Raw genomic sequence first — 13717 nt, 5'->3', positions numbered from 1 at the left:
GACAACCAACGGAATGAATAAAATGAAGAACCTAGAAGTAGACACACTCGTGTGTGTAAGTTCTTGACATATTACAAGGGTGGTATCATGGTTCAGGGAGAAATGGACAAAATCTTCAATTGAGCGGTACTGAAACAATCGGTAATCCAAATGGAAAAAATGCTATTGGATCACACCACATACATGAGTCAATTATAGATTAAAAAGTTTGAGGGTGAAGGGCACAATCTTAGAGTGTTTAAAGCATTGAAATAAAAATATTCTGATAGCATCTCAGTCCCTGTCTCTTCAAGACCCAACTGCATTTCTGTCCTTAAATTTTCATGAGTTATCCCTACATTCTTATAATAAACCCCACCACCTTTTCTAGTTTTACTACAGCTGGCTAGACATGGTTTCTGCCATGTACGCAAGGTGCTTAAGGTAAGCTGGCAGAAAAGAAAAGCCAAACATTTATCCAGCGCTTACTCCATGGCCTGCATCATCTGAGTGCCTTATGTGTATTAACTCATTTAATTCTCACAAATAACCCCATGAGATAGTCACTGATTATCCTCATCTTACAGATGGACATACAGAGGCAAGAGAAATTAAGGAACTTGCTCACATCACAAGGTTAGTAAGTAGCAGAGCTAGGATTTTAATCTGGAACTTCCGGCTCCAGATTCCAACAAAGGAACTGGAATTTGAACTCAGGCTTTCTGGCTCCATATTCTTAACCTCCATGCTGTGCTGTGAAGGCCAGACTATCGCAACAACTTTCTTTGCTTGATTGTTTTATTTGTGACCAGGCCAACCCCAGCTCCTGAGGTCCTGCAGAGCCTCCCAGAGGGACCCTCTTCTGCATGGACTTGGCAAAGGGAGTTCTGGGGCTAGACCTCACCTCTGTTGTGCACACATTTGAGCTGATAAGTTGCAGCACTAAACCCAGAAGAGAGACCATCGCTCCCTGTCGCCTTCTCTGCCCCAAGCACCCACAGTATAGTTCACTGCAGAGGGCGGGGAGACACAATTTGCTTCCTGTCTGTGTCCAGTCTCTCCCACTGCCAGAGGGACAGATGGCTTGAGGTGTCTGGAAGTCACAATTAAGTGCCCTTAGGAACATCTGGTTCAAGGAAATCACTATTGGTTGAGTTTCTGCTAAGTCCGGCACTCTGCTAGGTGTGGCACACTTGTACCCTCTGGATTTTGCAGATCCTATAAAATCAAGACTCTTTTCATCTATCTGCTTCAGAAGCCCTGTTTTTTTAAGGGGCCCCCTCACAGTCTTCACTTGTTATCGTGTACCCTGCAGTCGGTTTGGGCTGTCCTAAGAAACTGTTGCTAAGAGACTTACTCGAAGCCCAGCTCAGACATTTTTTTGTTTTGTTTTGCTTTGTTTCTAAGTGAGATATTTGGAGTTTTTGAATCTAGTAAAAATTCTGAATATGAACAATAGTTTCTAAAAATTGTTTGGAATTTCACAATTTTTTGGCGAGGGTTGAGAGGCGTCAGTGAAAGTCTCTCTGATTCACCACAACTAGAAAGGACCTCCTGCTTCTCTGGCTCCTCCAGCACGTAAACACGTGAAACATGTTCATGCTCTTTTATTAAGGAAATAGCTGTGCACTCCTCTCACCTCCCTACCAGACCTAATGCTGTGGTAACATTTGTTCCACCTGAGTATATTCTCCAAAAGTGGCTCCTTTCCAACAAAACTGGAAAGGTTAAATGTCGTTATGACTAAAGGGATCCTCTCTGTGTCTTTCTTGCGCCCACACCACGCTTATCGCAAGACCTTGGCCACAAGGGGCCATCCTGTGAAGTAGGTCATCACAGCTTTAGAGCAGATGTGTCAAGAAATTAGTTACCAGATGCAATTGCACAGCCTAGGATGTTTAATCCCTGCACCTGGCTACTTTAAAGTTTAAAAAAAGGGGTGTTAAGGGGGAAAAAAATGAAAAACTTAGAAATAAAGCAAAGAAAAGGCAGCATGTCTTTTCAATGTTAAACATTTTAACAGGGCCACTCAAGGATTATTTAACTATCGAAGGGAATATACCTTTGTTTGACTCACCACCTGGCATTGATTAAAATCACAGATTCCATGAAGTTGCATCTTAACTTGCAGACAATTTTCCTCAGGAAGAGAGGAAAGCACTAAGACAGGAAGGATGATAAACCTCTGGGTTTACTTGCCCTGGGGGAGGTGGGGGAGGGAGGAAGGCAGAAGGCATCAGAAGGTGAAGCAGATACTGCACTTGTGTCTCCTGAGCACATTCTCCCAAAATGAATTATTTCCACCAGCAACTAGAGTGCCAAAAATCACTTTTTAGACTATGATAAAAATTGTTGGAAGAAGCAGAGTCAACATAAGGGGAAAAAAAGAGTCCAAGGGAGAAGCCTTCTTTATTATGCTCACCCCTCCCCCCAGCCCCAAGTGTCTGCAATTCCTGCTCCCTCTGATGATGGACCTTTAGTAGTAAGCCTCTGCCTACTCGTGGGTAAAAAAGGAAAGCGTATATGAAAGAACTGACACCACAAAAGAAATGTTCACCAGCTTAAGCCAAAAAAACGACCAAGGTATCAAATCCACCAAAAAAAAAAAAAAAAAAATCAAACAGCATTTCAAAGGCATTGTTTAATTGCACTTAAGTGAATGAAAGGATGGAAATCAAACCTGGGCAGAAAAACCTCTGTCTACAAAGGAATGCCCTTGGTATCACTGAATTCAACACCCAGGTGATAAAATTTCCAACCAGTAAACATTTTTCTATACGGGAAGCAGTTCTAATTCTATTTGAGGAATATAGATCATTGATGAATTTCAGAGACCATTATCTCTTCTGCCTGTTTAAAAGATTCAGATTCCCCCATCTGGTAAAGCATCCAGGACAGTCCCATGTAATCCTCAAGGATGAGGGAGTGAGGCGGGGAAGCAGAGCTTCAGAACAGGTAAAATTGCTTTTATTCTTTGTTGCCATGAAGGGAATTATGTATTCAGCTCCAAATGCTGAATCCCCTAATACAATGCTGTTCTTCCTCACCAGGAATAAGACAGACGATTTAAAAAATTATTTACTTCCTTTCCAGCTAAGGGTCCCTGTTGGCTTGATCAGCTAAGTGAACCATGGACTGTCTCCTTGGAAAGAATGTGTGGCAGAAGTGTTAGTGGTTAAATGCCCTCAGACGCTGGGCTCTGAGAGCTCACAGCTGATTGCACAGTCACTGTCTGCAGTTGACTGCAGGCAACTGCTGCCATTCAGCACAATGCTAATGGGCTGCCCTTGGGAGTTAGAGTTGATGCTCTCCGGATAACTCACTTCTCAAATCTCCTAAGAAAGGGAAGTAATTTTTATTTGCCAGCATGAATTATGCCACCAGCGAAAGTCATGAATCTATGTTGTTTAACCAATGCAGATTACTCAAAATTCTGCATCATTCAGATTAGTATCAGGGATAACAGAGCAGGCTGCTGTCTTGAGCTGGATACCTGCAGCTTTGGCTACAAAGACAACACGTCATCATCTCAGTGGAGAGCCACCTAAATCAGCACCACTTACCCCAAAGGGTCGATTAGCATAAAAAAAGGATTTTGAAATCTGCTTGCTTCATGCCTCCTTGGCCTTCATGGGCTAACCTAAATCAATTGTTCCTCTTTTTGCGCCTCGACACTCCCTTTCAATGGTGTAACTTTTGTTCCCTTTTTTTCTCTCCTTACCTAATATGAGAGAGTTTCTATTTCCCTTTCTTGTCCAATAGGAACTCTTCACATATCACATTCTTCTCTTTTGCCAAATGGCTTTTACACACCACACACACATACACACCACACACACATACACACCACACACACACACTCTTTCCTTTCATTAGAATGGCAAAGGGGTTGTCCACAGGGAAGGAAACCAGATTATGGAAAAGTGAGAACACATCAGGAGGTAGTTCTTAAATCTTTACTGTCCTGAGAAGTGTTCCTCTTCTGGACAACTGTTCTGTGCTCAAAGAGCAATGTGTTGGGCTTCGGGGTTTCCGATGAAACTTATTACTTACAGCTAGGTTAGCAGGGAGGAGTTGTGGCTCAGAGGTAATGTCAGGAAATGAGGAGTGTAATATAGTATGCGCATCCTCATTCCTTTACTTGCTGTTGGAATGTGTCCCCCTTCGAAGCCAAATGGAACGCAGAACATTTCAGGGCTCTGGGGGTGAGCCACACGGGTGGGGCTTCAAGAATCTGCAAGAGTAAAGGAGGAGCCCTCTGGAGAGGAGCACTACCTGAGAAAAACAGACATCAAAACTGTAGGAGGGGAGGGGCAATTTTGAGTATTAGGAGGTGAGGTGTCTTCAGCTCAGATTTGCTGTCAGATCGGGCCCTGCAGACTCACATTCCACACAGGGTGTGGGGATGGCTAGTACAGAGAAACTGTGGGTGGAAACAGTTGGTTCACAAAAACATGGTAAGACAGTGGCACTGTATTGGTAAGCTTCTAAAAGAAGAAAGAGAAAACTCCACACACTGCTGGCACAGTCAGGGCTTCCCTGTACTGGAAGCATCAAGTGCAAGGAGTCAGGACCGCCCAGCAGGTACAGCCAGTGGAAGTGACAGCCGTGCCTCGCAGACCAGTTCTACCGAGAGAAGGAGGCTGACGTGCTCAGTGGCAAAGGGTTGGGGTGAGAGAATGGGAGCAAAATGACCTTCATTGTAGATTAACTGACTGCTTCAATATTGAAGATCTCTTTCCATCTCTTATGTGGAAAAATAGACATGAAATAATTTTCATTTATATGGTTGAAAGATCATAATTTTATTTTTTATATATTCAATTCGGGGAATGATGTGTATATTTTAATGCAACTAATATCTTGAAGCTCTTATTAAGCAATAAATTTGGATCATCAGGCAATTATCATATCTTCTTAGATTGAGCCCTTCCTTGATTATTATGTAATGTCCTTCTTTGTCTCTTGTTATAGTCTGTTTCGTTTTAAAAAGTCTACTTTGTCTGATAGAAGTATTGCCACCTTGGCTTTCTTTTCATTTCCATTTGCATGGAATACCTTTTCCATTCCCTCACTTTTCATCTCTGTGTGTTTTTAGATTTGAAGTAATTCTCTCGTAGGCGGCATATATATTGGTTTTGGCTTTGTATCCATTCAGCCACTGTGTCTTTTGATGGGACATTTAGTCCATTTACATTTAGTTCTATTGATAGGTATGAACTTATTGCCATTTTATTTATTGTTTTCTACTTTTTCTGTAGTTATTTTTGTTCCTTTCTTCTTCTTTTGGTCTGTTCCCTTGTGATTTGATATACTTGATTATTTTAAGTTGCTGATCACTTAAGTTTGAATACATTAAACAACTCTGCATTTTTCACTCCACCACACCAATGACATATTTTGCATCCTTTTGTTTTGTGTATTCTCTACTACTTATTGCATATATAGATGATTTTATTTCTTTCGTCTTTTAACTTTCCTACTAACTTTAGATGTAGTTGATTTACTACCTTTACTGTATATTTGCCTTTACCAATGAAGATTTTTCTTTTCATAATTTTCATATTTCTAATTCTGGCCTTTCCTTTTCTGCTTAGAACATTTACTTTTCTTCTGGGGCTTTATCTATTTCCTTTGTTTGGAACATATTCCTCTGTTGCCTCATTATGCCTAATTCCCTGTTTTTATTTCTGTGTATGTGGTAGTTAGTTATGTTTCCCAGTCTTAAAGAACTGGCCTTTTGTAGTAAACATCCTATACATACTGGCAGCACACTCCTCTCTAGTCAGCAGAAGTATACGTATAAGACCTGGGGGGCCCGCTGCATGGGGGGTTGCAGTGTCTCAGCTACTGTGGGCCGTCTGAGAGATGCATCTGTCTGCCTCCTGGTACAGTTGGTTGCTGGGCCCTGCCTGGTGGGTGGGGCTGGGTCCCGAGGTGGCTGCCTGCAGAACTGCACGGGTCCCAGGGCTAATGCTGGCCTACTGATGAGCAGAGCTGTGTCCTGGGGTGGCTGGTTGTGAGCCTGTGAGTCACAGTCTAGTGTCAGCATGCTGGTGGGTGAGGCCAGTTCCTGACACATCTGGCTATAGGGTCCAAAGTGCCCAAAAGCTGGTTTTGGCCCTCTGGTGAGTGGGGCTATATTCCAGAGTGGCTCTCTGTGTGGCCCAGCGTGTCTCAGAGCTGGTGTCAGGTGGCTGCTGGGTGGAGCCGGCACTCAGGAAGTCACCCTGAGGACATACGCTGCTGACAGCCATTCGGGGGAGCTTGTTCTACAGGAGGACATAGCTTCTGGAAAGCACCATTCTGGGACCCTCCCTCTAGCTTATCAGCACCAGGAACCGGCCCTGCCCACCAGTCTATCAGCACCAGTACTAGGATGCCTCAGGCCAAGCAGTTAGCCAGGTGGGGTGGCTGGCTTAGGACTCCCCGAACCCCCAGCCACTCTGGACCTTGCCCACAGAGAGCCCAGGACCTGGCCCTACCCACCGGTGCACCAGAACTAGCCCTGGGACCCCTGAGCCCACTCAGCCAGCTGTCAGTTCCCTCCCCACACACCAGTGGGCCAACATAGCCTTAGGACCACTCCAGCCCCAAAGCTGGCAGTGTCAGAATCCGGCCTACCCACCAGCAGGATGACACCAGCACTGGGACCCTCTGGGCCCTGGCCCCACTCACCAGCAGGCTAATGCCAGCCCTAGGACCATCACATTCTCGTAGCCTGCGGTGTCAGAACCCAGCCACACACCAGCAGGCTGGCATCAGGCTTGGGACCTCCTGGGCCCCTGCCTGCCCACCAGTGGTCTGACCCCAGCTCTAGGAACCCCAGGGCCCTGCACTCAGGGCCACTACTACTTCTGCCCTGGGTTTCAGATTGTGTGAGATTTTTGTGCACACCCTTTAAAAGTGGAGTCTTTATTTCCTACAGCCTTCTAGTCCTCCCAAATGTAAGCATCACTGGCCTTTAAATTCAAACATTCTGTGGGTTCATTTCCTCGTGCAGGACCCCCAGGCTGGGGAGCCCAATGTGGGGCTCACACCCCTCACTCCTTGGGGAGAAACTCTGCACCTGTAATAAAGAGTTGCTCTGTGAATAGCTGTGCTTTTGATTTGCCCATGGGAGGAGGTGAGCTCAGGGTCTTCCTACTCAGCCGTCTTGGCCACTCCTCTAGCTTGTTTCAAATATCTTTTTCAAATCTGTGATCTGTATATGAACTTTGCCTATTACATCTTTTGATAAAAAGAATTTCTTAATTTGAATGTCTTTTCCATACAAGACTTTCTTATTTTAGTTTGTGTTTCTGGGTGTTAGTTTAAGGAGTTCTTTTATACCCCAACTCTAGACAAATAATCTATGTGTTTCTCTTTCCTCTTCCATTAGCTTTCTAGATTTACTCTTTCCATTTAAGACTTTAATCAAACTGAATCTCATTATATAAACATGCATGCTCAGTGAGGGCAATGGCACTCCCAAGAAAGGGAAATTGGTTCTTAGGGGAGGAAAAAAACCCTGGACATTACAATCATTTATGGCTCTTGAAGGGTCATAAACAGATATATTCATGTTATTAAAATTTTATTGGGAAAGGAGGAAAATTAGGAAAAAATATATATAATGTAAAGATTTCTTCTGAGGGTAGTAATGAAAAAAGTAGTTGAGAAACACTGGTATAAGCTTTACTCAGCATTACTTTTCTCTATAAAATGACATTTCCCTAATACCATGTATTAAACACTTTATCAATTCTTTCTCTACATGTACATATCAGCTGTCTGATACCTGGCACTCAGGTGCCCCCTTTCAGCACTCTTTTTCAAAATTACTTTAATTATTCATAACGTATCTAGTCTCCTAATACATGCTGGAATAAGTATGTTTAGTTCATTTTTAAAGTCCCACTGAATTTTTCATTGGGATTAAATTTATTAATTTTGGAGAACTGACATCTTTTTGCCATCCATTCCATGAGCATGGTACGTGTAGCACTCCATTTATTTAGGCCTTTATACCCCTAAAACTGTTCTCCATAGAGATTGTGTGTATTGTTTATTTGTTTAAATTCAGTTTATAGTTTTGATTGCTATTACGAATGGCATTATAGAATCTGTTATATTTTTAGTTGACTATGGCTGATGCAGAGGAACACTTGATTTTTATGACTGAAGTTGTTGTATCTGGTATTCTTGCTTAACTCTCGTATTAGCCCTCTTACTTTCTGTTGATTCAGCTGGAATTATCTCATCCAGAAAGAAGGAAAGAAAGAAACAAACAAACAAAAGAAAGAAATAAATAAAGAGAGAGAAAGAAAGAAAAGAAAGAGAAAGAAAGAGAGAGAAAGATAAGAAAGAGAAAGAAAGAGAAAGAAAGAAAGAGTGAGGGAAGGAAAGGATAAAAAAGGAAAGGAAATTATGTACTTTCTCTGAAACAGATAAGGAGAAACCAATAATCCAGTGACCTATGTATAGCAAGAAGAACAGTGAAGAGGCCACCTGTGGATCACACTATAATAATCAGCTGGTTTAGTTCTACTGGCAGAGGTAATTACTGTTGGCTTCCTAATTCATATGCTTGGTCTTTTTCGCCATATGATTAAGAATTTCAGGAATGTATTATGTTACAAAAAGGTAGAACCACCTGTACTGCTTTACCTCAGCAAGCTGCACAGTAATCAACATTCTCTGGCTTTCTCTGAATAGTCATAATTCATGACCTCTGAACATTCTCACCAGTAGTCACAATGAGAAGAAAATTAAAGCTCATGTATTAGAGGAGGAAAACAAAAATCTCTTGAGTAGTTTCCTAAATGACCGCCTATCGAGAGTGGCTAAGTCAAAGTAACCATTTTTGCCTGATGATCCAAATTTATTGCTTAATAAGAGCTTCAGGATATTAGTGGCATCAAAATATACACACCATTCCCTGAATTGAACATGTACAAAATTAAAGTATGCTCCATCATAATGAACTTGCACAAGGTCTCCATGCAAACACCTGACTATAGAAGCTGGAAATTTCCCAAAATATCCACAAGAAATCTAGATGTCTTTGGAAACAAGTTCCTGAAAATGATCAAATCAATTGAATGGAAAATTTCTTTACCACCTAAAAAGTCTAAGAAATTACTTGGCCAATGAGTAATTTCTACTGGAATAAAAGTATAGCACTTGGTGACATTTAAGCATAATACTTTAAATACCATCAAATAGATATCTAAATAAAACTTTTTGTAAGCTAAATGGAACTTAGAGGTAAGGCATATAGAAGAAACACTGAGCAGCTTTATTAGAGAATAGACTATATCCATTACGTGGGGCAGATGGAAGGACAACTTCGTAATAATGAGATAATCTTAGCTGCCGTTAGTAATGAAGGCAGGATTCAAAGTAAAATATAATGGCTTAGCAAGGAGGGAGAAAATCATAACAAAAACATCTTTATGAAGACTATCCTGTGTAATTATATTTTTAAAAATACAAGAACATGAGGTTTAAGGAAAATGTTTTCAAGCAAAACAATAGAGCAGTGATTTAATGTAGGTTATCGTTAAAGACAGCAGAGCTGCCAATAATATTGTTAATTCACTGTACTTTGTACATATCTTTATGAAAACACAAATTCACTGTAGGTCTTAATTATGAGCAACTGGCAGTCAGGAATGTTCTCTTACTTTCCTGTTTTGTTTTAAGTCTCCTGCACCCGCTAGTGCATAGTGCATAGGTATGTAGCAGGTATTCAGTCTTGGGAATGCTTTGTTTTAAAGTTATGTAACTATGGAAGACTTTGCACTACTTCTAGATGTATTCATTATCATTGGTTTTGTCTAATAGGCATCTGACTTATTCTGCTTGAATCACAATGCCATGAGTTAGTTCAGTCTAGACCAATTATTTTAACCCCCACATTGGACTTCTAACTCTGCCAGATGCTATTTGACAGGAGGTTCCCCAATACTGAAAATCTCGCCAAGCATACATTATGTTGTTGTATAATTACAGCTTTCGAGTACTCAGTATGGTATTATTAGCTCAAGCTGTAGCTCATTTGGTGTACGTAATTACAGCACACTCAGCAGTGAGCACTGACCTACAAAGAGGGGAGTCTCTGGTGCTATTTTTAATCCATTTCACTTGACAATACATGTTATTACTAGGACTCCAAATTTTGAGAAAGAAAGTTTGATATTCACCTTGCATTTGCATATACCTTTGGTGTACCTAATATCATGCTGATACTTTAGAGCTATTATTTCTACCAATGATAATTGAATATTGATGTTATTTGAACAAAAAATTCAGTTTGGGGGAGTTCTTTTCTCTGGTGGGTGCCTGGGAAAATGACAAGGAGCCAAATGGTGCAAAAGGGTGCAAGCCTTAAAGACTTGTTCTGCTGGAGATTACAGCTTGTTAAGTTTTTGTAATGCCTAGTATTACCCCAGTAAATTATACTTTCTTGTCATCATTCCACTTATGTATTTTGCAGCTTCAAGTGCCCCTCTTTAAGAGGCACTTAAGTTAGACCTTAAGCAGCTGGCAGTTGTAGGTATTTTGTTATAGCGATCAGGATTGCCTTGGATAAAAGGTGGTGAGTTCTTAGATGAACTTGGAGGTGGCAGCGAAGAAGCCTTCAGTTGCCTGGGCATTTCCTCCCTAGCTAGCCTCACGTCCCACTGCTCCCCAGTCACTGTTACGCATCTCAACTGGGCTACATTGCCTCTGTCTATGTGTCCCTCTAGGATTTATCTGAGTTACAAGAAAGGTTAGGATGTGACCAAAATACATGGCACTTAACTGAAACTCTCAATATCAATGACTGAAGAACTTTTTAAAAAATTTTAAAAAGAAAGTATCCTGAAGACTCTTACCTGTCCTTATAGAATTATCCTAAATTAGGGTTAATGCTTTTGCACATTATTTCACACTTGTGAAGCTCTGCGAACCCCAAGCAGCAGTCTCTTTTATGTGTGCGGTGTATATTCCATTGTACTCCAAAGCATACAATATTTTAATTCAAAGAAATTATTTTTTGAGAAACAACCATCAGTTTTTAAACTGTTTGTAATTTACATTTTAACAAAGTACTTTTAAATATTCTGAAGATGAAAGCTATGACTGCTTCAGTATTAAAGATCTCTTTCCATCTCTTATGTGGAAAAATAAGACACGAAATAATTTTCATTTATATGGTTGAAAGTTCATATGCTAATATAGGCAGGAAAATTAATTTTAATTCAATAAAAATCTTTTTGGTACTATGTAAAAGGACAATTACAAGTATAATCAACTAACAAAGTTATAGAGGGTTTTTATTTTATGTGGGCAATTTTCAGACTTTGGTTTGACCACTAACACATGCCTACACACATACTTTTCCTAACACTAAGCTGTATTATAATAAGGTTCTACTTAAAACATCTTGACATTTTCCTTACACAGATCTTGTGACCGTTACAGAACTAAATGACCATTATGAACCTGAGGGATGGGTTACATAACAAAATGGGCCTCTCTTGATAGGTGCCAGTGAAGTACAGAAATATTAGCACTGTTTGACACCTTGGGGATCATTTAGCCCAGTGATGTCATTTACAAACAACCTAGGGCTCAGAGAATCAACCTGACTTGAAACACTCACTCTCTAAAGGTAATGATGTCACTACCATCCAAGGAAAATATTTTAGTTTGAATAAACAAATCAACTAGTAATTTGCAGAAAGAATTACTCATACAGTATTCGTGTAGGGTATCTAATTATTAAGGCCTATCACCTTAAAATATTCTATGAGAATACTTGAGTTCAACAAATCCACCTGAAATTTACTAGAAATCTCTCATAGGAATCCTGCATGTTAGATGCCACGGATGATATTTAAAGTTAGTAACAGGAAGGAGGAAGGAAGTGGGAGGAGAAAGGAAAGACAAAGACAATGCCTGTCCTCCAAAAACATTTCTAGCGGGAAGGACGGCATTGCTATTTAACACTTTGTTTACACCTCCGAAAGCATTTCTGTATTATGTCTGTCTCTGTCATTCAATGAAAAGCATTTCGAGGGCAGAGCGCATATCTGGTTTATCTACCAGAGTGAGTACCTTCTGTTAATAGCATTTGCTCAGAAATTTCTTCTTGAATTGAAATGAATTCCATCACTATTCTCATGCATCCAAAGACCAGTACTAGAATGAATCCTATCTTTTACATACTACACTTAAATATACTAAATGAAATACATATGTTTCAGACTCATTATGGTATACCCAATAAATTTTTTTTGCATAAAGGATAATTAATATTATGGTTTTAAAATAATGGCTTTGTACCAGTGGGTTTCAAAATACTTGAGGGAAAAGTATATGATGAAAACATTCACCTTTTTAAAAAGCTTCACTGAGTATTTTAAATTTCAGTATGCCATTTTCATGGAAATGAATAATGAATGACTGATTAAGAAATATACTCACTGGCACTCTTGCTAGTCATTTAATTGTGATCTTGTAGGTAAATTGGCAATCTCAATGGAAGAACACTTTGATTCTTTACTAAGTTACTTAGGTTGAAAATAACTAAGTGAAAGGCAAGGAAGGGTGCTATAAATCGAATAAGGCCCCTGAAGACGGATGATGAGTTGACAGGCATTTGGTCTAGCTAAGGGAGAAAAGGCTGGTGTCTGGGCGTCACAGAGGAGGGTCTAGTAGGAACCAGCCAGAAGGAAGAGCATGAGCAAAGGCACAGAGGTGGAAGGGTCAGTGTACACTTCCCTTTGTGCTAGAAACACAGTGCCATTTTGAGTACCAGTTCTGATTGGTGGTTTCTGTTTTGTTTCCTGTGCCTGAGTGCTTCTTGGCATCTTGCCTAATTCACCAAGTCACTTTAGAACTAAGGTTTTGCTTGACTCTTGCCAGCCCTGCTCCCACCCCAAACAGCTGAAATCCTCCCACCAAACCCCAGAATAAGCTCACCAGCTAACTGACTTTCCCAAGTCACCTTAACATCCACCATACTGGTTTGTTGTGAAAATAAAACCAGTAATGTCTGTAAATTGTCCAGCATGATGCCTGGCGAATGGTATTTCCATTCCCTTCTGAGTAATGTCCTAGTTGGGACACCTTTGCTATTTTATGTTACTACCACCTACACCCTCCATACATACCCAGACGTGTGGACTAAAGCTTTCTTGAAACACCAGCCATTTTCTGTCGGGCTGTTCTCTACTGCCTGTGCTCTGCCTAGAATAGCATCGCTACCTGCACCAGCAGCTGGCTCTGTTCCTGGGTCGCCCGCTCCATCTCTCCAGTGGGAGGATCGCATTTCCCGTGCTGGCCCCTCCCAGGTTGCAGCTTCCTGATGACTTGTCCTGAAATAGGATACTAGGAACTCTGAGTCTGGAAAAGAGAAAGCTTGGGGAAACAGAGCTGTTTTCTAATATTTGAAGACTCGACTCATAAACAAGGAATTTAGATCAGAGTTTCTGAACATTTTATGCCCTTTGGTGGTCCCGTGAAGCTTATGGATGCTTTCTTAGAATAATGTTTTTAAATGCACAAACTATAACACATAGGATTACCAGGAAACCAATTTATTCAACTATAGCTACCAAAATATTTTTAAAACAAATTTGTGATACAGCAACATATATGATTTTTTTATCAGCACAATAAAGAATAAGAAGTAGCAACAGGCCTAATAATCTCTAAAACTGCAAAATTATGCTGTCAACGGTATTTCAAGGTTTCTGGAACAACT

The 13717-nt window shown here is 40.6% G+C and overlaps 1 protein-coding gene across 4 annotated transcripts in view; it reads right to left on the bottom strand.

The window, feature by feature from the left end:
• ZDHHC17 (zinc finger DHHC-type palmitoyltransferase 17) overlaps positions 1–13717 on the bottom strand; it is a 328798-nt gene that overhangs the window by 121301 nt on the left and 193780 nt on the right. The window contains exon 2 of one of the 4 annotated variants that reach the window (XM_010988192.3): positions 13219–13328. The exons of the other annotated variants lie outside the window; for them this stretch is intronic. Within the exon in view, the coding sequence (XP_010986494.2) occupies positions 13219–13260 (42 nt within the window). The 5' untranslated portion in view covers positions 13261–13328. The remainder of the gene's footprint in view (positions 1–13218; positions 13329–13717) is intronic. 4 annotated transcript variants of the gene reach the window in all.

The sequence above is a fragment of the Camelus dromedarius genome, chromosome 11 (genome assembly GCF_036321535.1).
Source record: "Camelus dromedarius isolate mCamDro1 chromosome 11, mCamDro1.pat, whole genome shotgun sequence".
NCBI lineage: Eukaryota > Metazoa > Chordata > Mammalia > Artiodactyla > Camelidae > Camelus > Camelus dromedarius.
Note: the sequence above shows the minus strand (reverse complement) of the source record. Positions and strands in the feature narration are given on the sequence as shown.